Raw genomic sequence first — 22,231 nt, 5'->3', positions numbered from 1 at the left:
AAGTCCCCAATACGTCCCAATTTGCGTCGTGTTTGCTACAACCGATGATGCCGACCAAAACCTTATAGCAATTGTCGTATCCAGCAGATAAATACTAAGTACGAAGTATACCTCGTAAACATGATAATCACATATGAGAACGTACATGAAACGATATATAGTAGAATTTCGATATTGTAGCGCGTTGTCTTGCTTGAATTTTGCTGCACGATCACTCTCCATCGTCTGTTGTACAAGGCTGCACATGCCAGCATGTTGCCGTAAATTTGCAGCGGGGTTGCGGTAGCGCACAGGAAAGGTTTCCGACTCAAAGAGTCCAACCAGGGTCTTATCCGAGGACCCGCGAAACAAGTCAAAGACTTCTTGGTAAGAATGAGAACTGTCTTGAAAGCTTGCTGCGGCAGCGCCGCCTATTCCTACTATCTATGGCTGACTATCTAGCATAGTCAGCCCTACATGGTTGGCAGCTCCTTTATAAGGATGTCCACTACGAGCGGAGATAATGGGGGCCTTCAGAAAATCGCGCAAATCACATTTCGTCGCAATTTGAGAGCGATTTTGCGTTCACCTACACCTAGATTTGCGTTGGGATTGTGAGCGCCAAAATCACAAGCAAAATGCAACCACAGAGTAGGCAAGTTTAGGCGGCGACAAATAGTCTATGGAGAGGATTGCAACTCCAGGGCTTAGCGGAAAACACAGTAGCGATAACGATCAATCCAGTGATATGCATTACAATGTATGAAAACGATGGTAAGTGCATCGAATAGCATTCGCAAAATCACTCGCAATTTGCAGACTCCAAAATCGTCTCCGCAAATTGCGACTGATTTTGCGAGCGCATCGGTGCATTTTGCTACAGGATTTGCGTTTGTCGAATTTGCGACTTGCGTGATTTTCTGAAGTCCCCCAATACGTCCCAATTTGCGTCGTGTTTGCTACAACCGATGATGCCGACCAAAACCTTATAGCAATTGTCGTATCCAGCAGATAAATACTAAGTACGAAGTATACCTCGTAAACATGATAATCACATATGAGAACGTAGATGAAACGATATATAGTAGAATTTCGATATTGTAGCGCGTTGTCTTGCTTGAATTTTGCTGCACGATCACTCTCCATCGTCTGTTGTACAAGGCTGCACATGCCAGCATGTTGCCGTAAATTTGCAGCGGGGTTGCGGTAGCGCACAGGAAAGGTTTCCGACTCAAAGAGTCCAACCAGGGTCTTATCCGAGGACCCGCGAAACAAGTCAAAGACTTCTTGGTAAGAATGAGAACTGTCTTGAAAGCTTGCTGCGGCAGCGCCGCCTATTCCTACTATCTATGGCTGACTATCTAGCATAGTCAGCCCTACATGGTTGGCAGCTCCTTTATAAGGATGTCCACTACGAGCGGAGATAATGGGGGCCTTCAGAAAATCGCGCAAATCACATTTCGTCGCAATTTGAGAGCGATTTTGCGTTCACCTACACCTAGATTTGCGTTGGGATTGTGAGCGCCAAAATCACAAGCAAAATGCAACCACAGAGTAGGCAAGTTTAGGCGGCGACAAATAGTCTATGGAGAGGATTGCAACTCCAGGGCTTAGCGGAAAACACAGTAGCGATAACGATCAATCCAGTGATATGCATTACAATGTATGAAAACGATGGTAAGTGCATCGAATAGCATTCGCAAAATCACTCGCAATTTGCAGACTCCAAAATCGTCTCCGCAAATTGCGACTGATTTTGCGAGCGCATCGGTGCATTTTGCTACAGGATTTGCGTTTGTCGAATTTGCGACTTGCGTGATTTTCTGAAGTTCCCCAATACGTCCCAATTTGCGTCGTGTTTGCTACAACCGATGATGCCGACCAAAACCTTATAGCAATTGTCGTATCCAGCAGATAAATACTAAGTACGAAGTATACCTCGTAAACATGATAATCACATATGAGAACGTAGATGAAACGATATACAGTAGAATTTCGATATTGTAGCGCGTTGTCTTGCTTGAATTTTGCTGCACGATCACTCTCCATCGTCTGTTGTACAAGGCTGCACATGCCAGCATGTTGCCGTAAATTTGCAGCGGGGTTGCGGTAGCGCACAGGAAAGGTTTCCGACTCAAAGAGTCCAACCAGGGTCTTATCCGAGGACCCGCGAAACAAGTCAAAGACTTCTTGGTAAGAATGAGAACTGTCTTGAAAGCTTGCTGCGGCAGCGCCGCCTATTCCTACTATCTATGGCTGACTATCTAGCATAGTCAGCCCTACATGGTTGGCAGCTCCTTTATAAGGATGTCCACTACGAGCGGAGATAATGGGGGCCTTCAGAAAATCGCGCAAATCACATTTCGTCGCAATTTGAGAGCGATTTTGCGTTCACCTACACCTAGATTTGCGTTGGGATTGTGAGCGCCAAAATCACAAGCAAAATGCAACCACAGAGTAGGCAAGTTTAGGCGGCGACAAATAGTCTATGGAGAGGATTGCAACTCCAGGGCTTAGCGGAAAACACAGTAGCGATAACGATCAATCCAGTGATATGCATTACAATGTATGAAAACGATGGTAAGTGCATCGAATAGCATTCGCAAAATCACTCGCAATTTGCAGACTCCAAAATCGTCTCCGCAAATTGCGACTGATTTTGTGAGCGCATCGGTGCATTTTGCTACAGGATTTGCGTTTGTCGAATTTGCGACTTGCGTGATTTTCTGAAGTCCCCCAATACGTCCCAATTTGCGTCGTGTTTGCTACAACCGATGATGCCGACCAAAACCTTATAGCAATTGTCGTATCCAGCAGATAAATACTAAGTACGAAGTATACCTCGTAAACATGATAATCACCTATGAGAACGTAGATGAAACGATATATAGTAGAATTTCGATATTGTAGCGCGTTGTCTTGCTTGAATTTTGCTGCACGATCACTCTCCATCGTCTGTTGTACAAGGCTGCACATGCCAGCATGTTGCCGTAAATTTGCAGCGGGGTTGCGGTAGCGCACAGGAAAGGTTTCCGACTCAAAGAGTCCAACCAGGGTCTTATCCGAGGACCCGCGAAACAAGTCAAAGACTTCTTGGTAAGAATGAGAACTGTCTTGAAAGCTTGCTGCGGCAGCGCCGCCTATTCCTACTATCTATGGCTGACTATCTAGCATAGTCAGTCCTACATGGTTGGCAGCTCCTTTATAAGGATGTCCACTACGAGCGGAGATAATGGGGGCCTTCAGAAAATCACGCAAATCACATTTCGGCGCAATTTGAGAGCGATTTTGCGTTCACCTACACCTGGATTTGCGTTGGGATTGTGAGCGCCAAAATCACAAGCAAAATGCAACCACAGAGTAGGCAAGGTTAGGCGGCGACAAATAGTCTATGGAGAGGATTGCAACTCCAGGGCTTAGCGGAAAACACAGTAGCGATAACGATCAATCCAGTGATATGCATTACAATGTATGAAAACGATGGTAAGTGCATCGAATAGCATTCGCAAAATCACTCGCAATTTGCAGAGACTCCAAAATCGTCTCCGCAAATTGCGACTGATTTTGCGAGCGCATCGGCGCATTTTGCTACAGAATTCTGCCCGGATAAGAAACGGGTGTATAACTAATAGCCTCACATATTTAATATTATTTTCCAGTTGATGGGGCGATAGGGGGATGTGCAAGGTAGTGCAAGGTACTGAGGTACTAAGGTGAAAAATCCAGTGCCAATCATCAGCTCTCCACCCTCGTTTGAAAAATGGCGCGCATTTAGCGATCTTACTAGACTTCAAACTACATGTACCGTAGTGGTAGACTCGCACTTTTGCTTTTGCACCTCGCCCCACAAGCCCACCTCCTCCCCCACTCCACCCATGAAGTCCACACCGTCCAAGCGTCTCCGCCTCACTTGGTCTGAGAAAGTGGGCATCCTCGACAAGGCAGCCCGCACACCTGCTCTCTCCAACAGGGGCCTGGCTGAGTGGGCTGACACGGAGTTCAGCCTCCCGGCCGCCCCAGGCAAGACAACGATATGCCGCATAATCAAGTCAAGTGCAGTCCTGCTGGGGTGGCCGCTGGAGAAGGACCAAGGAATCATTCATTGTATTAAGCGACACATTCTATTCCGCAAGATGATGCAGGCTCTAGACCGGCTTGGTGAAGGGCTAGATAGTCCCTACGAGGTCGACCAGTTGACAGCGCTGTTGTGGTGCGAGGATGCCTGGTCAAAGGTTAGTGCTTCGACCATACGCCACTGTTGGAATCATTCCGGACTCGTAGGTAAAGCTGCTCTTCTGTTCATTTTGAAATAACTAAATCAGTGCATTGGAAAAGTATACTCAACTTAACATCAATTTATATTGTGCTTTGCACGAACTTTGGCATGCGATTAAGGACTCTAAACCAACGAGCAAATCCTTCCCGGTGATCATATCTCGCAGCCTAACTCTAAGTTAAAGTTAAGCTAATCAACGGCCAGTACCAAACACAACGCAGAGCAAGAACGGAGCGGTTGCCACTGCAAGAATAAATCGGTTGTCGCTGCAAGAAAACAAACCGATAAGATCCCCGATAGAATGGCGCCAACTCCTTGCATAATAGTAAGCACCGATTTCGGCGGGGACGTTTTCTTTCGCTCTCTTCGTCGTGGCCTTGCGCGTTAAACCAAGCTCGAATTTCAGAGCACGGCATATAGTAGCAGTAGAAATTTTCTACTAGAAATGTTTGGTAGTGCAGGAAACGCTGACTTTAAAGCTGCTTGCAGCTCCTCGATATAAAAACAGGGATGTTCTTCAATATTGTAGACGTAGTTTAGTACTACGATAGATCGCCAACGCATGTCAATCATCGACTAGAAAGCAATCAGACAAAGCGAGCGAGTTAGAATTAGAATGTCAGGGCCGTAGTATTGTCGGATTTACTCCAGCCATTCAACGAAAGTGAGCATAACTCAACGTTAACTCGTTGTCTTAGCAGCTATTCTATCTTAAATCGACGAGTTAGCCTCCTAACTCAATGATGGGCTAATCACCGTGATTTGCTAAAACAACGAATTACGTCGTTGTTTAGTCAGAAAGCATGCAAGGCACAATATATTCTGCGTCTTTTATATATATCAGGCGTTCCTTACTCGGGCAGATTACTGTACAGGATTTGCGTTTGTCGAATTTGCGATTTGCGTGATTTTCTGAAGGCCACATGCACATTTGGTGTGCGAAACACCATCCATGTGTGGCCCAACACAAAACACCAAAGGGGGAGCAGCATCATGGCGACTACCGTCTCCGCCGACGCTGCGGTGGCCGCGAGCTTCTCGGAGCTCAACGCCGCGCTCAAGCGCGAGAACTACTCGCGCGCTGTGGACATTTGCAACAAAAGTGAGAGCTCGTACCATGCGCAGAGGAATCGAACGCGCTGTGTCTGACCCCGCTCATGCCTCGTGCTGCAGTCCGCTCCAAGCTGCCGGACGACGTGGACGCCGTCAAGGTCAAGTGCGTGGCGCTCATCCGTCTCGAGAAGGTGCGGACTGTGTTACCCCTTCACTATTTCCTTCCTTCGGATCCTCACGCCGCGTGCTCCATGTCTCCTCTGTAGTTCGACAAGGCGCTGGAGCTTGCCGTCAAGTACGACTTCCTCAGCACGGAGAAGGCCTACTGCCTGTACCGCCTCAAGCAGGATGACGACGCGCTGAAACTGCTGGGTGGTGGCGACCTGGAGACCCAGAGCACGGCTCAGCTGCACCTGGCGGCGCAACTGGTACGCCGACCGACTCCTGACTAGGAAGGTGGAGGGATCGCGGGGATCTGACGCTGTTTCTCTCTTTCTGAAGCACTTCCGCAAGGGCGACTACGACCAGAGCATCCGCATCTACGAACTGCTGCTCTCTCGCGGCCCGGAGGTGCGTATTTGTGTGTGGTCATGGGGGAATTGACTACCCTACAAGTGCTAACGAGAATGGATTTTGTGCTGGGTGATTGCAGGGTGACGACCTCCTGGAGTTGCAGACGAACCTGCTGGCGGCGTACGCGAGCGCCGGCAGAAGCCAGGAACTGAAGGACCGCGAGATTCCGGTAAGCGGACTATGAGGAGGAGTGCTCGCGGAGGGGAATCGCTGCTAATACGGAAGCTGGTTGTCTTATGCTATCACAGATTGACGATGGATTCGAAGTGGCCTTCAACAAGTCGTTCGTAGCTATCCAGTCCAGTGATTGGGAGGCGGCGGAGGAGCTTTTGCTGACCGCCGAGCGTAAGAAGAGTCTGCTGTACTGGCGTGCCAACGTGACGTACTGACCTTTTGTATGGGAATAACAGGCTTGTGCTGTGATACGTTCGTGGCGGAGGGAGCTTCGGAGGCGGAGATTGAAGAGGAGGTGGCCGTCATCAAGACGCAGCTTGCGTATGTGAAGCAAATGCGTGGCAATCTGGATGATGCCCTCTCAGACTACCGCAACGTGTTGAAGCTGAAGTACGCTACGTTGTTGTTGCATCTCTGCTGTGTGTTTTCATTGCTAACTTTTAGCTTTGATGTTGCTGCAGGCTCCGTAACCGTGCTGTGGGAGCTGTGGCTTCGAACAACATCGTGACAATCCGTCAGGACCGCGACGTGCTGGACTCGTTCAAGCGACTGAAGAATATCGATACCGCGGTGTTGTCGGACAAGCTGAACCCTACGCAGCAGGAGGCCATTCTCACGAACCGCACGCTGTTGCTGTGCCTCATGAACAAGGTGCGTCTTGCCTTCTTAGCAGTATCAGGTTTTCCTCACGTTCTAACAAATGGTGAACCTAACGATTTCTAGACGGAGGAATGCCGCGAGAGCTTGGAAGCTTTGAAGAAGCAGTTCCCCGCGTCGAAGTCGATTGCTGACATCGTGGTCCTGCTAGCAATCAAGGATCAATCTCCGGGAGCTGCTATTGAACAGCTGCAGGTACGAAATGTTTAGCGTCCAAGCTTGGATCACAGCAGTACTAAGCTCAACTCTACACTCTAATATGATCCGTGTACATTCAGGATGATATGAGTGTGGGCGGCCGTCTTGGCCTCGCGCACGTGTACTTGACCGAAGGACACGTGCTGAAGGCCGCCGAGTGCATTCGCTCCATTGAGGAGCTGGCGCACTCGCCGGGTACAGTGGCCACCCTTGTTGCTCTCTACGAGCAAGCTGGCGACTCGGCGTCGGCTCAGGCCGTGCTGGAACGCGCGTTGATTCACCACAGGGCTGGCAACTACACGTCGGAGCAGGCTATGAAGATTCGTGAGGGAGACTGCTGGTACAAGATTCAGAAGAAGCAGTACCGTGAAGCTGCCGACGCGTACTTGGAGCTGCTGGAAGGCGAGACTGCTGGTGCTATGGACCGCGATCTGCGTCTGCGTTCAATGGCCTCGTTGGTTGTTGCTCTGTAAGTCGCCCAGTGAGCTGCGCCCTACTTTATCTGCAGTTCTAACCTTTATTGCTCATGTATGCAGGTCGTTCTGCGATGCCGAAGCTGCTGAGGCGCGTTGCGCCATGCTGCCTGCTGTGGAGGAAAGCGGAGTCGACCCAAGTGAACTGGAGAAGCAGGCTCCTCGCTCGAACCGTTTGGCTGCCAAGTTTGCGGACACTGGCGACAAGAAGAACGAGTGCGTAGTGGATACTTGCTCACCATATCCTGTTCGTATCCGCACCTCTAACTGTGTTGTCTTTCCTGTTCACCAGACGTAAGCGTGCCGCCAAGAGCCCGGAGAGCATCGCCCGCAAGCGGGCCAAGCGCAGGGAGGCGCATCTGACCAAGCTGCGTTCTCGTCCGGACTACAACGCGTCTATTGGCCTCGTGAACCCGGACCCGGAGCGCTGGATCCCGCGCAAGCAGCGCTCTCATGGCAAGCGTGGCCGTCGTGGTCGCAACCGTTTCGTCGGTGCGCAGGGAGCTGGCATGGGCACGGAGAAGGACGCTTTAAAGCTGGATGCGGCGGCCCGTGCTGCCCGCAAGGCCGAGTCGGACAAACCTGCCGCCGTCGTGGTGTCTAGCGACTCTGGCATTCGCAAGTCCAAGAAAAAGAAACGCAGATAGAGGAAGCGCCTCTGACGCTAGAAGAAGTCGCCGCCCCGAATCGCAGCGATTTGGCTAGAACCTCCATCCTTGCCGATAACAGACGAACCTGTTCCTGTGCGCAGCTTGTGCGGTCTGTGAATCGTTTTTCTTCTCTAGTGTTAACGCTGCCGACCCCTTTCCTACTCGCGCTGCTTTTCCTACATCCACGCAGCTTCGCTCGCTAGACAGAGCGCTGCTGCGATGGCCACGACGTTGCCAGTTCCGACGAGTCTGACGTAGCCGCAGCGCCTAGACAGTAGTGAAGCTGGGCGCCTTCTCACGCAGATAGAAGAGCTTTGCGCGACGCACGCGCTTCTTGCCTTTGTGGATGAACGCCTCCTGCAGCACCTTGACGCTCTGCAGCAGCGGCGAGTGCAGGAAGATCTTCTGCTCGTAACCGTAGCCGCCAATGTGCTGCACCAAACAACAACAACAACAACACAAATAACCAGTCAGTCTACTGCAAAAACTTGCCAGGACCTCCCGCGCGCACACTCCACTCACGTTGCGGATGACGAAGGAGCTGCCCGTGCCGCGGTTTCGCCGCGCCAGCACGACGCCCTTGACGCGCTGCACGCGGCTGCCGGTGCGGCTCAGCAGGTACTGCACCTCCACCGAGTCGCCGGGCTTGAAGTTGTCAATGTCCTTGCCCTCCGCGGCCTTGGCCACAGCCTCCGCCTCCAGCTGCTGCAGCAGCGACGCCGCGCGCTTGGTGGGGATCTTGAGCTTGGTGCGCTTGGGCTGCTCGGCCGCGGGCGCGGGCGTGGCCGCCTCTGTGGAGAAGAGAGACACCTGCGCGCTCAGCAGAGGCGCGCGACGGGTCGAGGCGGCGCCCGCGGCGCGCACGAAGCTCTTGGTGACGGCGGCCAGCATGGTCAGCGATGTGCCTCAGGAGCTCCCCGGGTTCTGCGGTCAATAGAGCTCGATGGCCATCCGGTGCACTGTGTGGTGCACACCATACCCTAAGCCTGAGTGATTACGTTTTGATTTACGCCTTGGCGATATATGCCTTTGTTTACAGTACCCTCGTGCCACTTACAGCTAGTTTTCGCGTACAACATATATGGTATTAGTATCTAGTATACTTCCCATGATAACTAGCGATCTATCGTTAGTTGTAGGAGGATTGAATAACTTCACTCATTGATATTGTCGGCAGCACTCGCCCATAGGCTGACAAAGTCCATCTCGGTGACGCGGACAGGTTTGTAGAGCTAGCGGCTAGAGGGAACTGTCCTCAACCTCTACACGTCTCGCTCCAGGTCGTCGCTGGTGTCGCTGTCGCTGCTGATGAGCGCACGCTTGAGTTCGTCAACCGCCGGGCCCTTCTCGTCCGGGTAGACGGGCTTCCGCTTGTTCCACGAGTCCATGAGCTCCTCCAGGAACCGGTACACGAAGAGCCCCGACATGATGAACAACAAACCCGCGATATCCTTCGCGTGCAGTGGCTGGTGCTGCGGCATGAATGGGAACGTGAAAGCGACGTTGCCGAGCGGAACCATAATTGTCATGGCCTGGAACAAAACACAACACAAAACACAACGGTTAAAAAAATACCTGAAACAATCCCCTTCAGCGTCACTTGCCAGCCAGAGGATGTTAGCGCTGCCGAACTTGAGAATCAGGATAATCAGCAGGTTGTATGCCACATTGAACAGCAGATACGCCGTCACGTAAATGGTGGCCTTCTCGCAGTCGTCTTTGTGTCCACCCTCAGTGATGGTGTTCTGCCCCAGGTAGCACATCAAGCCGTCGTACAGATTTTCTGGGAGTTCTCTGGGTGTAACTGGGTGATCGCCAACCATTGCCGCGGGAAACGTCAGCGGGATTGCAAACAGGAACTGGAAGACAGCGATCCAGCCGTTCAGGTAGACTGCATCTAGCTCCGCCTCGCCCAGCGTCTTCTCCTTGAACACGCTGGACAGGCAAATAGGGACGCAGCTGACTATCATAACAACAGACCACAGCACGACGAGGTGCGGATTGGTGCCACTGCTGCTGCTAGAGGCACCAGACCCGAGCACGATGAGCAGACCCAGTGAAACGACCACTGCGCCAACATACTGGTAGCCAGAGTACTTGGCCTTGAGCAGCAGACTGGAGATCAGCATCGAAATGGGGATCGCAGCCTGGCCCAGCAAGATGATAAGGGATCCTCCCAGGTACGTGGCTGCAAACACCTGCAGGATTCCGGCAATGGAGTCGAGTCCTCCCATGACCGCGAACTTGCGCTTTGGAATGCTACGCTGGTCCCACGTGATGGCACTTCCGTACTTGATCATCGGCAGGATGTACGCGAAGCTGATAGGAATCTGCAGGCAGTTGCATCAAGAGATCAGTAAAAGCCATTGCACGCACTCGAAAGACCCAACGCCAAGGGGCGCACGCAGTACGCACGTAGACGAACGTGGTGAGCAGGTTCAGGAACGTCGGGTAGTTGTGCATGGGGATGGTCTGCAGTCTGCCGGCATGGAGAGAATAAATCATTAGACCCCAGGCACGAACTAAGCAGCCACAGCCTCAAGAACGCACTTCTGGAAGACTGTATGTAGCAAACGAGGGAGAAACAATGCGTCAGTTTACTCCCAATTCTCCCGTGCGCAGAGTGAGGAGAAGCGCGCACTCTTGTTGCCGAGGCCCACGAAGACCATGGCCACTAAGCTCACGAGGAGCTTCACGTCGCGCTCCGCCTCCGCCCTCGTCGTCATCTTTCTCTGCAGATTCCTTCTCTTCAAGTTTCAAGCGAGGCTGCGTGGTCCACATCCGCGCCCGCTGATTGGCTGATTCATAAATAAAAGGTCGGAGACCATGCGCATCGCTCTTGGTGGGGCCGTGTTCTTGGCGTCGCTTGTGGTCACGGGCTGGACGGCCCTGGCCTGGGTCCTGACCCCGACCTTCCTACTGGCGGCGTTGCCTCTACCGGCGGGTCTGCAGACCAAGCGCTTCTACCGCCGCGTCACTCGCTTCATGTGCGTCGACAGGAATACGCACAGCGTCCGTTATGACACTGACATGTGCGTGGATGTATTGCTGCTGCTCTTTATGTGTGCAGACAATGGGCGTGGATGGGCCAAGTGGTGCTGCTGCTTGGTACGTTGAAGTGGAAGATCGTGCGTTGAAGTTGCCGCTGCTAGACGCTCACCGTGAGTTCTGTTGGGGATATACTAGAGAAACTGTTCGGCATCCAGGTCCGCGTGTACGGCGACGCTGAGACCAAGAAGCACGAGAACGAAATGCCGCAAGATCGAGCGCTGTGGCTGTCGAACCACCGCACGCGCATCGACTGGATGCTGCTGTGGAGCGTGGCGTGGCGGACTCGCACGCTGCATCAATTGCGGATCGTCCTCAAGGCTCCGCTGCGGAAAATCCCCATCTTCGGTTGGGCGATGCAGCACTTCATCTTCATTTTTCTGGTACGATAGCTTGCTACGGTACCAAAGTACGCCTTACACTAACCATTTTTAATATTACACAGCAACGCCGCTGGGCTGATGACCAGGTGAACCTCCGCAAGTTGCTGCCGTTCCTATCATCCGCAGAACCGGAGGCCTCATACCTCCTGTTCCCGGAAGGAACGGACCTCAGTGAAAGCAACCTGGAGAAGAGCGCCGCCTTTGCGAAGAAGAACGGTTTGCTGCCGCGTCAGTACTCATTGTACCCGCGTACGACTGGCTGGACATTCATCTTCCCGCTGCTGCGCTCACAGCTTACGGCTGTATACGATGTCACGATGTTCTACGTGGACTACGCCGCGAACGAGCGCCCATCGGAGGCATCGTTGCTGAGCGGTCGTGTGCCGAGAATGATCCACTTCTACATCGAACGAGTGGACATTTCGGCGCTGCGCGACAAAAGCGAGAGCGAGCTTGCAACGTGGATGGAGCAACGGTTCGAGCGCAAGGAGTCAATGCTGAAGGCATTCTACGAGTCGAACGGGAAACTCCCGGATGGAGCGAAGCCTCTTTTCCAGGAGGAGCAGGGAGCTGTGTTGACCGCCCTGGTGGCGTTTTGGCTCGTATTGATCGGCGCTGCCACGATATGCGGACTGATCGGCAACTTGATCTCAGTTGTAGCAGCCGTTATCATCATCGCTGGCTACAGCATCGGCACCGCATATGGCTCTGGTGTTGATGGATTCCTCATAGCTAGAGAAGAACTGCGTTCGTAACGTGCTTGTACATGACGTGCTATTACGCGTTTTATGAGGATAAGGCAAAGTACAAAATACACCGTAGTGCCGATCTACCGACGCACACAGATTGGAGCAGGCGGAGGCTTACCGGCAAATGTGGTCACTGGAGACGATGGAGCTGAGCGACCGCCAGCATTGAGAGTGATCCACGGATGACCCAGGGCCTGGCCTGCCGTGATCCGCTTGGCTGGGTCCTTCTCCAGCAATCTGCTTAAGAGCTGCTTCACCTGCGGCGACGCCTTCGACCTGTTGGGGAACTCCAACTCCTGGTGCGTGCAAGCACTTGGCGGGTAGAACGGTCCGTAGCCGAAGACCATCTCAAACAGCAAAATGCCGGCACTGAACATGTCAATACCAGGACCGTAGGACGGCTTGCCATCGAGCAGCTCAGGCGCGATGTAGCCCACCGTTCCGAAGATGCCAGCGAAGGGCAACGACGTCTGGTGAGCGTCGAAGGCACGGGAGGCTCCGAAGTCGCACAGCTTGACGGTCGTTCCCTCGTCATCCAGCAGAACATTGTGCGGCTTAATGTCGTGGTGCACAATGTTGTTGCCGTGCAGGTACTCGAGCGCAAGCAGCAGTTGGTGGAAGAACTCACGACACTTGTTCTCTTCGATCCCGGCGCCGGTGATCATCGAATTCAGTGAGCCGCTGTCGGCGCGCTCCAGAATGAAGTAGTGCGCGCCGTCGTCTTCATATACGTCCAGCAGCTTGACGATGTGCGGGTGGTCCAGCCCCTTGTGGATAACCTGCTCACGGATCACCGACTGCTTCTCCTCGCGGGAGATCAGGATGTACTTGGGGACGATCTTCACCGCGACCTCCTCCATGGACGACTTGTCCTGACCTGAGCACACTTTGCCATACGCTCCAGCGGCAAAGGACTCCCGGATGAGGTAGCGGCCGTGCATTGCCTTCTCTCGCGGGGTCAGCAGCGCCGAGCTCTCGGACACCGTCCGCATGCGAGGGCTCGCCACGCTCGTCCGTGACGAGCCACTGCGCATCAGCCCTCCCGTTTTCAATGACATCTCTGAGGTGGCGCCTCCACTAAATGAAGAAGAAGATGAAGAAGCACTAGCTACGGCGGAGTTGAACGAGCTGCGCTCCGTGCTCGTGTTGCTACCTCCTGAGTCGGTCTTCGAGGCAGCCGCGTCCGCAACCAGCTCCTCGACGTCCTCCAGGTCGCTCGGGTCGATGCGCATGCTTTGTGTCTTCTTGATGCAAGCCGCGGCCATGGAGACCGAGCGGCGACGACGCGTAGCCGCCAGCCTGGCCTCCTCGAAGCTCAGCGCGCGCAGGTACCGGTGGTCGCCGGCGTTCCGGTGCTGGAACCAGGACGGGTCCACGCCGCAGCGCACGCGGTTGCAGATGACGACGTCCTCCTCCAGCACGCTGAACTTGCGCAGGAAGAGAAGCGTCTTGCCGTTGTGGCGCTTGGCGCGCTGGTTCTCGGCGTCCACGGCGGCCGCCCCCATCTGCGACGTCGGGTGCTCGGGCTTGCTGTGCGACCGCTGGAACGTCGAGCCGCGGCCGAGACGCACCATGGCCACGTCGTGCGCCGACAGGTCCATGGGCGACTTGGCGGGCGGCGCGGGGCCCAGCAGGCGGGCGGAGTCGTGGCTCATGCCGGACAGGTCGGGGAGTTGACGGAGTTGTGGCGTGTGCGACCTCGGCGGCTATTCTGAGAGTGCGAGTTTGTCGAGCACTTGGCTCCAGTATGATCGCATTCGACAGGGGCGCGGCGCCAGCTTCAACATGGCGCGTTGATACGAGCCTGCGCTCGCAAGGATCGGCACTAGCTTGTGGTCGCGCGCCGTCCGTCCGAGGTGAGCGCAGGCAAGGCGTCAGGGCATCAAGCGCTCGACAGCGGCGGCGTCCAGTGTAGCAGACAGCGAAAAGGGCGCCGGCACTGCGTCCATTGAGCATTGACTCGACACGAAAAAAAATGCTGGCGTGATGAGTGTCAACACCATGTGCTACAGTGTTACACGTCTTCACCCGGAGGTGACTCACCCCGCCAAGCCTAGCGCTTCGGATGCATGCTCGCTGTAACCCGAGAACTACACTACCAACTACAACTGCACTACACCATTCACTGCGTAAACCGAGAGAAAGCCGCAGAATGTTACAGGCCGCGTTCTCGTCTCGTCCAGCCAGGAAGCCGCAGCGGGGGCACCGGAATACATCTTCGTTGCGCAGTGTGAGGTGGAGGCGGCAGCAGCGACCACAGGTGCGGCTCGAGTACATCTCAGAGCACAGCACCATGGCCTTGCCCACCACCTCGCACTTCGCCAGCAGTTTCTGCCGGAACTGGTAGTGGGCCAGCGTGTTCATCTGGTCGTTGAACGCGTGCGTCCACGGGGCACTTGGGCGCAACATGGACGAAGTCGAGAATTTGGGCAGCAGTATCACGTCCGTGTTGTGGCACAGGTGTGAAGCTGCCTTGTAATGAAGGTCCTTCACGTAGTTGCCCAGCTTGGCCGTCACGGTGTAGAACTCGCGGCGAGCTGCCACGAACTGCTTCCACTCTCGGCCTGTGTGGCGGCCGAGGTGGTGGCGCTTGCGGTACTTCTTGTTCGCCACGAACCTGCTCATTCGGCGTTGGGCCGCTCGCTGGCGGTCCTTCAGCTTCAACAGTCGCTCCCAGTTGGCGCGGCCAAGGTGGGCGATGTTGCCCTGCAGGTCCATCGTGGTCAGGAACCCCTTCAGACCCGGGTCCCCCGCGTGCAGCGCCCTTTGTCCTCCACGGGCTGTGGAGCGACCACGTGCGGCATCTGGGCGTACCAGTATCCGTGTGCGTACACGACGCGCACCTCGCCCTCGACCTCCGTGCCCTCGTCCGCTCTGATGAGGATGTTGGGTACGGAGGGGATCGTTAGGTACTGATCCACCTTCTTAGGCTTGCGGTCCCGGGGAAGTGGCGCTGGACCAAAGTGCCGCGTGTCGTGCTGAGTTGAGGTGAGTCTTCTGCGCGTCCGCGCATATCGTGAAGTAGTTGCTCTCCCGTCTGGACTTGAAGTGCATGTTGAAGTGGGTGATGTGGCCGCGCGCCAGGTTCGTGAAGGCCGCGCTGGTGGCGGACACAAAGTTTCTGACAGCGTGCTGAGGCGGGTGTCTCCAGCACCCACTCGGGGGCCGGCCCCATGTCTTCCGGGTACTCCAGCGGGACTTGGCGCAGCCTGGGCCGCGCCACGAAGAACTTCTGGAGCATGTTCTTGCCTCCATCACCACCCTTGCGCCGGTACTCGACGCACTTGTTGTGCGTGTACCGGCACGCGTCCATTGTTTTCTTGAGCTGCCGGGCCTGCTCAGGCGTCGGCTTCAGTCGATACTGGCGGACGCGCCTGATGAGCAACGCATCCTCGCCCTCGAGCAGCTCCAGCTCGTTCTTTAGCTGGGACTTCTCCTGCTCGAGGGCGCGCTCCTGTGGACGCGTCACGCGCGATGTCTTCAAACGCGCGCTCACAGTTTTCATCCGGGCTCGTTAAGGATCAACGCCCCAGTCAGCACGGTTGAGACGCTGGCGGACGTCTTGCCGCGTGTTCTCAATGGGACGAACGTTGCTCCACTCGACCATCGCAGCCCAGGACCGAAAGCGCGAGTTGGGCTGCAGCGCCGCCTCATCGATCTCCAGGAGTTCCCCGCGCTGTAGCACCGCGCGATACTGGTCACCGAAGATGGCGTCCATGCTCTGCTGCGTCTCCGCGCTCAGGCGCTGTGAGAGCGGGGCGAACGCATGGAACGAGCCCAGCAGCGAGTGCACGACCAAATGGCTCAGTACGTCCAGTAGCACAGCCCAGTCGAAAGTAGACTCTCTCACTCGATCCTGCTCCTCGCGCACTGCGTCGAGCTGTTCTTGGCCTCGTTGCTGGACTTGCTGCCGGCGTTCTTCTCGCTCGAGACGCTCCAGGGCACGGACGGCGAGGAACTGCTCATGCTCGTTCTGCACAAACTGCCCCAGCTGCTGGATGCACTCCTGCAGCGTCGGGAGGGTGGCTGCGATGTCGGCGTGGCTCAGGAGGCTGAAAGTGCGCATGATCACGGGCTCCTTCGCACGTCCGAGCCAACAGCGCACGCGAAGACAGGCACGGTCGTCGTCGAGGACGATGAAGGTGAGTAACCGCACCTCACCCAGTGCGGCCGTGATGCGTTGCTTGAGGCGCCTCCAGTGCGCCATTGGTGGCTTTTTGGAGAATGAGCACGAGCCCAGACCCGCAGCACCGAGTAGGTACATTGTGGGTGCTCAACGCACCCAACCTACACAAGGCGGCACTGCGTCCATTGAGCGTTGACTCGACACGCGAAAAAATGCTGGCGTGATGTCGCTTCGACGTCACTTGGGCCAAGCGCTCACAGGATGGAGCTGCTGCGGACCAACTTGTCCAGCGGTACACTTGCATCCCCAGAAGCTCTTTACCGGCTAGCCGTCGCCGACCGATCAATGATCGGCATACATGTAGTGCCCATCAGTAGAACCGCCTACTGCCTCGGCTGCTGCCGCTACTAGGACGTGGCGACACGTACTCGTCAGCAGGAAGCAGCTCATACAATGCTTCCTCGTGCTCGTCGTCCATCACGAGGCCAGGGACGTCCAAGACCGTGGAGAACTGGAAACGCGGCAGCACGTAGAACACGTAGAGCGCACCCCAGTTGGGCACCAAGTACGTCCCAATGGAGATCGCCAAGCGAACCGACTGCTCGATCAGCCCGCCGTTCTCGTCGAAGAACATGCTGTCGCACTCGCGCTTGTCGCCTGTCAATCTCCATTAGTACACGCAGTGGACACAATGGCTTCAAGTACCAGCAGCGATCCTTACCACCGACGCTAAAGGAGAGATACGCGTCGACGCCGAGCTGCAGACCTGTACTCACAAGGTTGCACTGCTCGCGGAAGCCAGCGATGGAGATAAACACGCGCAAGATATGTTAGCTTCCAAAACCCAAGAAGAGCAGCGGCGGAGCACTTACGATCAGGAGAACCCAGAGCTGGTGGTGCGACTGCTCCAGCTCCGTCAGCTCGGCGGAGTCCTGGAATTTCTTACGCTGGGACAGTGAAAGGTCAACACGTGCTGCAACACACCACCGTCCAATAATCCAAGCGGCGTCTCGTACCTGTTTCCTCGCCGTTGAATTGATCTCCTCGAGGACTATTCGACCAGGGATGGCAAAGCCGGCTGCCAACGGAGACGATGGTTAATGCGAACACTCTCTCAAGCGAAGGGCTCCATCCACTGACTGACGCGCGTACCTGTGAGAATCACGCCTGTAGCTGACATGGCCATCCACGTGATGTGGTGGCAGTCGATCTTGTCGTAGGCTCCAACTACCAGCAGCGCGTCCGCTGTCATGGCGACTGTGGTGAGCGCCACAACCGGCATCAACATGCTGTAGAACTGTGAAAGAAAGGTGAGCACTCGCACCCCAGTACCCCCCCCCCCTTCCCCCACACGTACCAGCTTGGTGCGGTTCACGAGCTCCCCCGCGGACTTGCCGTAGAGCACGCAGGAGATGGCGATCTGCATGCAGCGGAAGTACTTGGCCAGCACGAGGATCTTGGGGCTGTTGAGCACGAAGCACTCGTAGACCAGCAGCGCCATCTGCAGCCCCGTGAGCGCCAACTGGCTCAGGTTGGTCAGGTACCACTGCGCGCTCAGGAAAATGGGCAGGATGCGCTGGAACGCGTACACGGTCGCGACCAGCGTGGCCAGGCAGAAGGTGCCGAAGCTCAGGCTGCGCGCGCACACCAGCAGCGAGTGCTCCTCGGCGAACACGTCGCGGCAGTCGGGCAGCAGCATCTCAAGAGGTTCGAAGAGTTTGACGTTCGCGGTGTTACAGTCTTCACCCGGAGGCAGCCCTCCTTAAAGGGCCCCGTAAAGTCGCTTATCAAGGGAGAATTCTGGATTTGAATATGGGAGTTATGGGACGCATACTTTACTCAAGTCAAATGATTCACCCACTTATTTCCGATGTTGATACTGGTGCTTCAATGTCATCATAAGAATCCCAAGTAGTAACATTAAGGTGCATCACAGTCAGTGCTGTCGTGATGTTCGTTGGCTATGCGGAACAACCTCAATATTGAAAAGCGCCCACGTTTACTTACCGTTGACAGTTCCGCTGATTGAATATGTTTTCCTTACATCTACTAAAAAAGAGACCTGATACGCAAAGATTGCCGTGATCTAACAACAATAACCCGTAGCAAAGGTCTCCTGATCCAAGCAACAATGGGCCGTAGCAAACATTCTCTTAGTCAATTTGCAACCTCAAAAGTCCACCCCCACCCTTGATTTCCCCACCCTGTCCTGGCAGCTCAAGCTTACAAAGATACCTGACACAAAATAAGGCAAATGAACCCAGTAGACGGTTCCTACCGTCCCTGTGTTGGACCATTATTCGAGCGCTTTCAGCATTTAGAAAGCGTTCTCTTCGTTGCGCTGCGACGCCAAAAGCTAATCATTTGCAATTCCGTAGTATAAAGTCTTCTGTTTTTTACGGGAGTATTTGAGGTTTTTAAATCCCAAATACTAACTGGCACGTCTCTTCAACAATAATGTACGGGATCTCGGGAAAAGAATAAATTCGGTTTTTCCTGGCGAGTCTAGGAATGCTGAAACTTTGCATATCTACTAATATGTCCATCAAAGGAGTAATGCCAAAGTGGTTTCTCCTTTTCTTGCCCCGTTCGGCAACGAGGACATGGAGCGTAGCCCCCTTACTATTTGTCAGTCATCTTATCGCTAGTAATTCGGGATCTTTCATCCCAACCTGAAGGTCACACAAAGACATATAGCTTTTTATATGCTGCATAAATAACGGTAAGAAACATCGCAGAGGCGCCAGGCAACGCCAACTTTGAGGATAAATCGCTCGAGATCTACATACATTTAGCGCTTCATACAGCGGCATTACCCAAGCTAGATGCTTCTCTTATTGAAGAGTTAAATTCGCCGAAATCACAGGTTTCTGATGAGCAACGCATCCTCGCCCTCGAGCAGCTCCAGCTCGTTCTTTAGCTGGGACTTCTCCTGCTCGAGGGCGCGCTCCTGTGGACGCGTCACGCGCGATGTCTTCAAACGCGCGCTCACAGTTTTCATCCGGGCTCGTTAAGGATCAACGCCCCAGTCAGCACGGTTGAGACGCTGGCGGACGTCTTGCCGCGTGTTCTCAATGGGACGAACGTTGCTCCACTCGACCATCGCAGCCCAGGACCGAAAGCGCGAGTTGGGCTGCAGCGCCGCCTCATCGATCTCCAGGAGTTCCCCGCGCTGTAGCACCGCGCGATACTGGTCACCGAAGATGGCGTCCATGCTCTGCTGCGTCTCCGCGCTCAGGCGCTGTGAGAGCGGGGCGAACGCATGGAACGAGCCCAGCAGCGAGTGCACGACCAAATGGCTCAGTACGTCCAGTAGCACAGCCCAGTCGAAAGTAGACTCTCTCACTCGATCCTGCTCCTCGCGCACTGCGTCGAGCTGTTCTTGGCCTCGTTGCTGGACTTGCTTCTCGCTCGAGACGCTTTGAGCACCTACAATGCTGGACGCAAGCATGGAGTTTGACGTTCGCATAACGGCCGCCCAAGGGGCACGAGATCAGTTTCGGCGGCGGCTTTGGTTGGGTCGCCATGCACTTCAAGGCGCCAGCCAAGAGGCAAGCAGCGCCGGTACAGCACACTTGCCATTGCGCTGCTGCACGCACCATGTTCTCGCCCAAGGACAGCGACCTGCGCACGCCCGCGCACGTGCACGACATCTCGGAGGAGGGGTCCGACATGACGCGCGAGATCTACAGCGCCATGCTCAAGGGCTCCCAGGACGGCTTGGTGCGCACCAAGTCGCTGCCGGACGTGAGCGAGGTGCTCTACAAAGATGTCGGTACGTTAGTCTGCTGCTGTGCTGGATTGAAGGGGAGGAGGGTGCTTATATGGTGTTGATGCTTGTATGGACGACAGGCAAGGCGTCGGACATTGCGCAGCCTGGAGGCTTCCGCCGTGACCACGTCATGGCCAAGTTACCCGCCGGCGAAACTGTGGTGCCAATTTACGCGCAGAAATCGTTCCTGACGTCCATCGGACCCGACAGCTTGCTGCAGTATACCTACCGAGGCTTCGCCAACGACACACTGCATCTGGGCGACGAGTACAGCGAAAATGTGGGTGCCTGTTCGTGTGAATGGCTTATGCTAGAGTCTTTGTTGGTCTGACCGCTTGATTTTGCACGTTGCTCGCTGCAGGAAGAGCTGATTCCGTTGTTTAGCAGCCACGACACTTTCCAGACAGCCAAGAGTGAGACATCGACAAGAGGAGCGTCCGTCAAGAAGACGGTTTTCACCATTGTCAAGTCGTTCATCGGCAGCGGCATCCTGTTCCTGCCCAAGGGATTCCAGAACGGAGGCATGCTGTTCTCAGTCGCTGGACTTTGTGTGTCGGCAGCGCTGTCAACGTTCTGCATGCTGCGTTTGGTCGAGTGCTCGAGCGTAGTGCCTCGCTCTCACAACCACCACAACGTGTCGTATGGTGTCGTGGGGGAGAAAGCGTTCGGTGCTATGGGTCGCCGGGCAGTGAACACGTCGCTGGTGCTTTCTCAAATTGGCTTCTGCTGCTCGTATCTCATTTTCGTGGAGAAAAACATCGGTGAAGTTTTACTGCACGCGTTTAACCTGCGGAGCTCTATCACGACGTCATCGTGGACTCTCATTTTGCTGCAAATCCCGCTGTACACCCCACTAGCGTGGGTGCGTCGGCTGGAGTACTTTGCGCTCACAAGTTTATTTGCCGACGTGCTGATCGTGTTCGGACTGGTCTACATTCTCACTTACACCGTGGAAACCCTCGAGAGTGCGGCTCCAGGGGAAGCGACGTGGGAGTATTTCAACTCTCAAAACTGGGCGATGTTCCTCGGTGTTGCAGTCTACTGCTTTGAAGGAATCGGTCTGGTGCTTCCTACCTACGATTCAATGGACGACGAGATCAAGCACAAGTTCCCGACCATTTTGTCGTGGTGCGTTGCCTGTATTCTCGGAATTTGCACGCTGTTTGCCGGTACTGTGTACGCAGCCTTTGGACAGAACACACAATCGGTGGTGACGCTGAACCTGCCCAGCTCAAGCGAGAGCACCGGTACTATGGCCGTACAGCTTACGTACTCGCTGGCTTTGGTGCTGTCGTACCCGTTGATGTTGTACCCGGTGATAAACATCCTTGAGAGCAACCTGTTTCCGTACCAGCGTGTCAAGGGCTTCTGGAGATGGAAAAAGAACGCTTTCCGCTTTGCACTTGTATGTCTTACAGCGGTCATCGGGTATTTCGGCAAGGATGAGGTACGCAGCGTTTTCTCCCTTTTCTTTCTTGATAACGAAACTAATTCGTTTGCTGCTGGGATGCAGCTGGATAACTTCGTCTCCATCATTGGCGGATTCTGCTCTGTGCCACTCGCATTCATATACCCCTGCATTTTCCACTCAAGGTATGTAGGTGGTGGCACCACTGTGGTGCTGTCTAAATTCACGCTCGCATCACTGACACGCAATCGATATTTTTCAGACTTGTCGACAGCGGCCACATTCTGAACGGCATCGTGATCGTCATTGGCCTCTGCACGATGGTCTTCGCCACGTACCAAGCCGTCTCGACGTGGACGTAGTAGCGCACGCCGACAAGGCATTTCATACTTTCGTGACGATGTGGTCGCACTTTATACGTGTAGGTAGAGCTTCAAAGTTGCAGTTCGACTCGTCGATTTTTTTTTTACAGAAGCATAGGATTTCCTTAGGATTAAGAACTCTCATTATTCTTCGTGAAAAAAAAGCTTGATTGAAGAATTGATCTACCAGCACTTCAAAAAAGATAATAGTGTACCACAAAACCGGCACACGTTACGCCAGAAGGACGCAATTCTGAAGTCGACTGATGACATGCGTCATGCGTGTCAGCGCATCCGGCCCCGTCAATGCAGGGAGCGATCCCTTGCGAGGACCTTGACGCGACCACGCC

General features: G+C 54.6%; 10 protein-coding genes across 10 annotated transcripts; 4 read left to right on the top strand and 6 right to left on the bottom strand.

The window, feature by feature from the left end:
• Window positions 1-3,854: 3,854 nt before the first annotated feature.
• On the top strand, window positions 3,855-4,292 carry PHYSODRAFT_523310 (hypothetical protein; the record flags this gene model as incomplete). The annotated part of the gene is made up of 1 exon (XM_009536775.1): window positions 3,855-4,292. The coding sequence occupies one exon, from the start codon at window positions 3,855-3,857 to the stop codon at window positions 4,290-4,292; it is 438 nt and encodes a 145-aa protein (XP_009535070.1).
• Window positions 4,293-5,248: 956 nt separating this feature from the next.
• Window positions 5,249-8,030, top strand: PHYSODRAFT_318537 (hypothetical protein; the record flags this gene model as incomplete). The annotated part of the gene is made up of 12 exons (XM_009536774.1): window positions 5,249-5,357; window positions 5,429-5,499; window positions 5,575-5,736; window positions 5,810-5,878; window positions 5,961-6,050; window positions 6,130-6,226; window positions 6,292-6,445; window positions 6,517-6,706; window positions 6,779-6,907; window positions 6,991-7,379; window positions 7,447-7,599; window positions 7,676-8,030. 12 exons carry the CDS (start codon window positions 5,249-5,251, stop codon window positions 8,028-8,030), a joined length of 1,968 nt encoding a protein of 655 aa, XP_009535069.1.
• Window positions 8,031-8,121: 91 nt separating this feature from the next.
• PHYSODRAFT_355846 (hypothetical protein) lies at window positions 8,122-8,955 on the bottom strand. The gene is made up of 2 exons (XM_009536773.1): window positions 8,556-8,955; window positions 8,122-8,465 (listed from the first exon to the last, which is right to left on the bottom strand). Exons 1-2 carry the CDS (start codon window positions 8,922-8,924, stop codon window positions 8,301-8,303), a joined length of 534 nt encoding a protein of 177 aa, XP_009535068.1. The 5' UTR covers window positions 8,925-8,955; the 3' UTR covers window positions 8,122-8,300.
• A 340-nt stretch (window positions 8,956-9,295) lies between these two features.
• Window positions 9,296-10,759, bottom strand: PHYSODRAFT_523388 (hypothetical protein; the record flags this gene model as incomplete). Its single annotated transcript, XM_009536772.1, has 4 exons — window positions 9,296-10,363; window positions 10,449-10,512; window positions 10,584-10,593; window positions 10,675-10,759. The coding sequence occupies 4 exons, from the start codon at window positions 10,757-10,759 to the stop codon at window positions 9,296-9,298; spliced, it is 1,227 nt and encodes a 408-aa protein (XP_009535067.1).
• Window positions 10,760-10,859: 100 nt separating this feature from the next.
• On the top strand, window positions 10,860-12,219 carry PHYSODRAFT_522429 (hypothetical protein; the record flags this gene model as incomplete). Its single annotated transcript, XM_009536771.1, has 4 exons — window positions 10,860-11,065; window positions 11,104-11,141; window positions 11,220-11,464; window positions 11,527-12,219. The coding sequence occupies 4 exons, from the start codon at window positions 10,860-10,862 to the stop codon at window positions 12,217-12,219; spliced, it is 1,182 nt and encodes a 393-aa protein (XP_009535066.1).
• A 74-nt stretch (window positions 12,220-12,293) lies between these two features.
• On the bottom strand, window positions 12,294-13,154 carry PHYSODRAFT_522494 (hypothetical protein; the record flags this gene model as incomplete). Its single annotated transcript, XM_009536770.1, has 1 exon — window positions 12,294-13,154. One exon carries the CDS (start codon window positions 13,152-13,154, stop codon window positions 12,294-12,296), a length of 861 nt encoding a protein of 286 aa, XP_009535065.1.
• Window positions 13,155-15,802: 2,648 nt separating this feature from the next.
• On the bottom strand, window positions 15,803-16,327 carry PHYSODRAFT_288560 (hypothetical protein; the record flags this gene model as incomplete). Its single annotated transcript, XM_009536769.1, has 1 exon — window positions 15,803-16,327. A coding segment is annotated over exon 1 (477 nt), but the record flags the coding sequence as incomplete, so codon positions are not given.
• A 382-nt stretch (window positions 16,328-16,709) lies between these two features.
• Window positions 16,710-18,038, bottom strand: PHYSODRAFT_338871 (hypothetical protein; the record flags this gene model as incomplete). The annotated part of the gene is made up of 6 exons (XM_009536768.1): window positions 16,710-16,996; window positions 17,061-17,127; window positions 17,212-17,286; window positions 17,356-17,417; window positions 17,492-17,636; window positions 17,697-18,038. The coding sequence occupies 6 exons, from the start codon at window positions 18,036-18,038 to the stop codon at window positions 16,710-16,712; spliced, it is 978 nt and encodes a 325-aa protein (XP_009535063.1).
• Window positions 18,039-19,199: 1,161 nt separating this feature from the next.
• PHYSODRAFT_338870 (hypothetical protein) lies at window positions 19,200-19,790 on the bottom strand (the record flags this gene model as incomplete). The annotated part of the gene is made up of 2 exons (XM_009536767.1): window positions 19,200-19,345; window positions 19,385-19,790. The coding sequence occupies 2 exons, from the start codon at window positions 19,788-19,790 to the stop codon at window positions 19,200-19,202; spliced, it is 552 nt and encodes a 183-aa protein (XP_009535062.1).
• A 149-nt stretch (window positions 19,791-19,939) lies between these two features.
• Window positions 19,940-21,807, top strand: PHYSODRAFT_523337 (hypothetical protein; the record flags this gene model as incomplete). Its single annotated transcript, XM_009536766.1, has 4 exons — window positions 19,940-20,114; window positions 20,192-20,391; window positions 20,473-21,531; window positions 21,625-21,807. 4 exons carry the CDS (start codon window positions 19,940-19,942, stop codon window positions 21,805-21,807), a joined length of 1,617 nt encoding a protein of 538 aa, XP_009535061.1.
• Between the last annotated feature and the right edge of the window lie 424 nt (window positions 21,808-22,231).

This window comes from Phytophthora sojae, assembly GCF_000149755.1.
Source record: "Phytophthora sojae unplaced genomic scaffold PHYSOscaffold_9, whole genome shotgun sequence".
NCBI lineage: Eukaryota > Oomycota > Peronosporomycetes > Peronosporales > Peronosporaceae > Phytophthora > Phytophthora sojae.
This window is presented reverse-complemented; position numbering and strand designations above follow the sequence as displayed.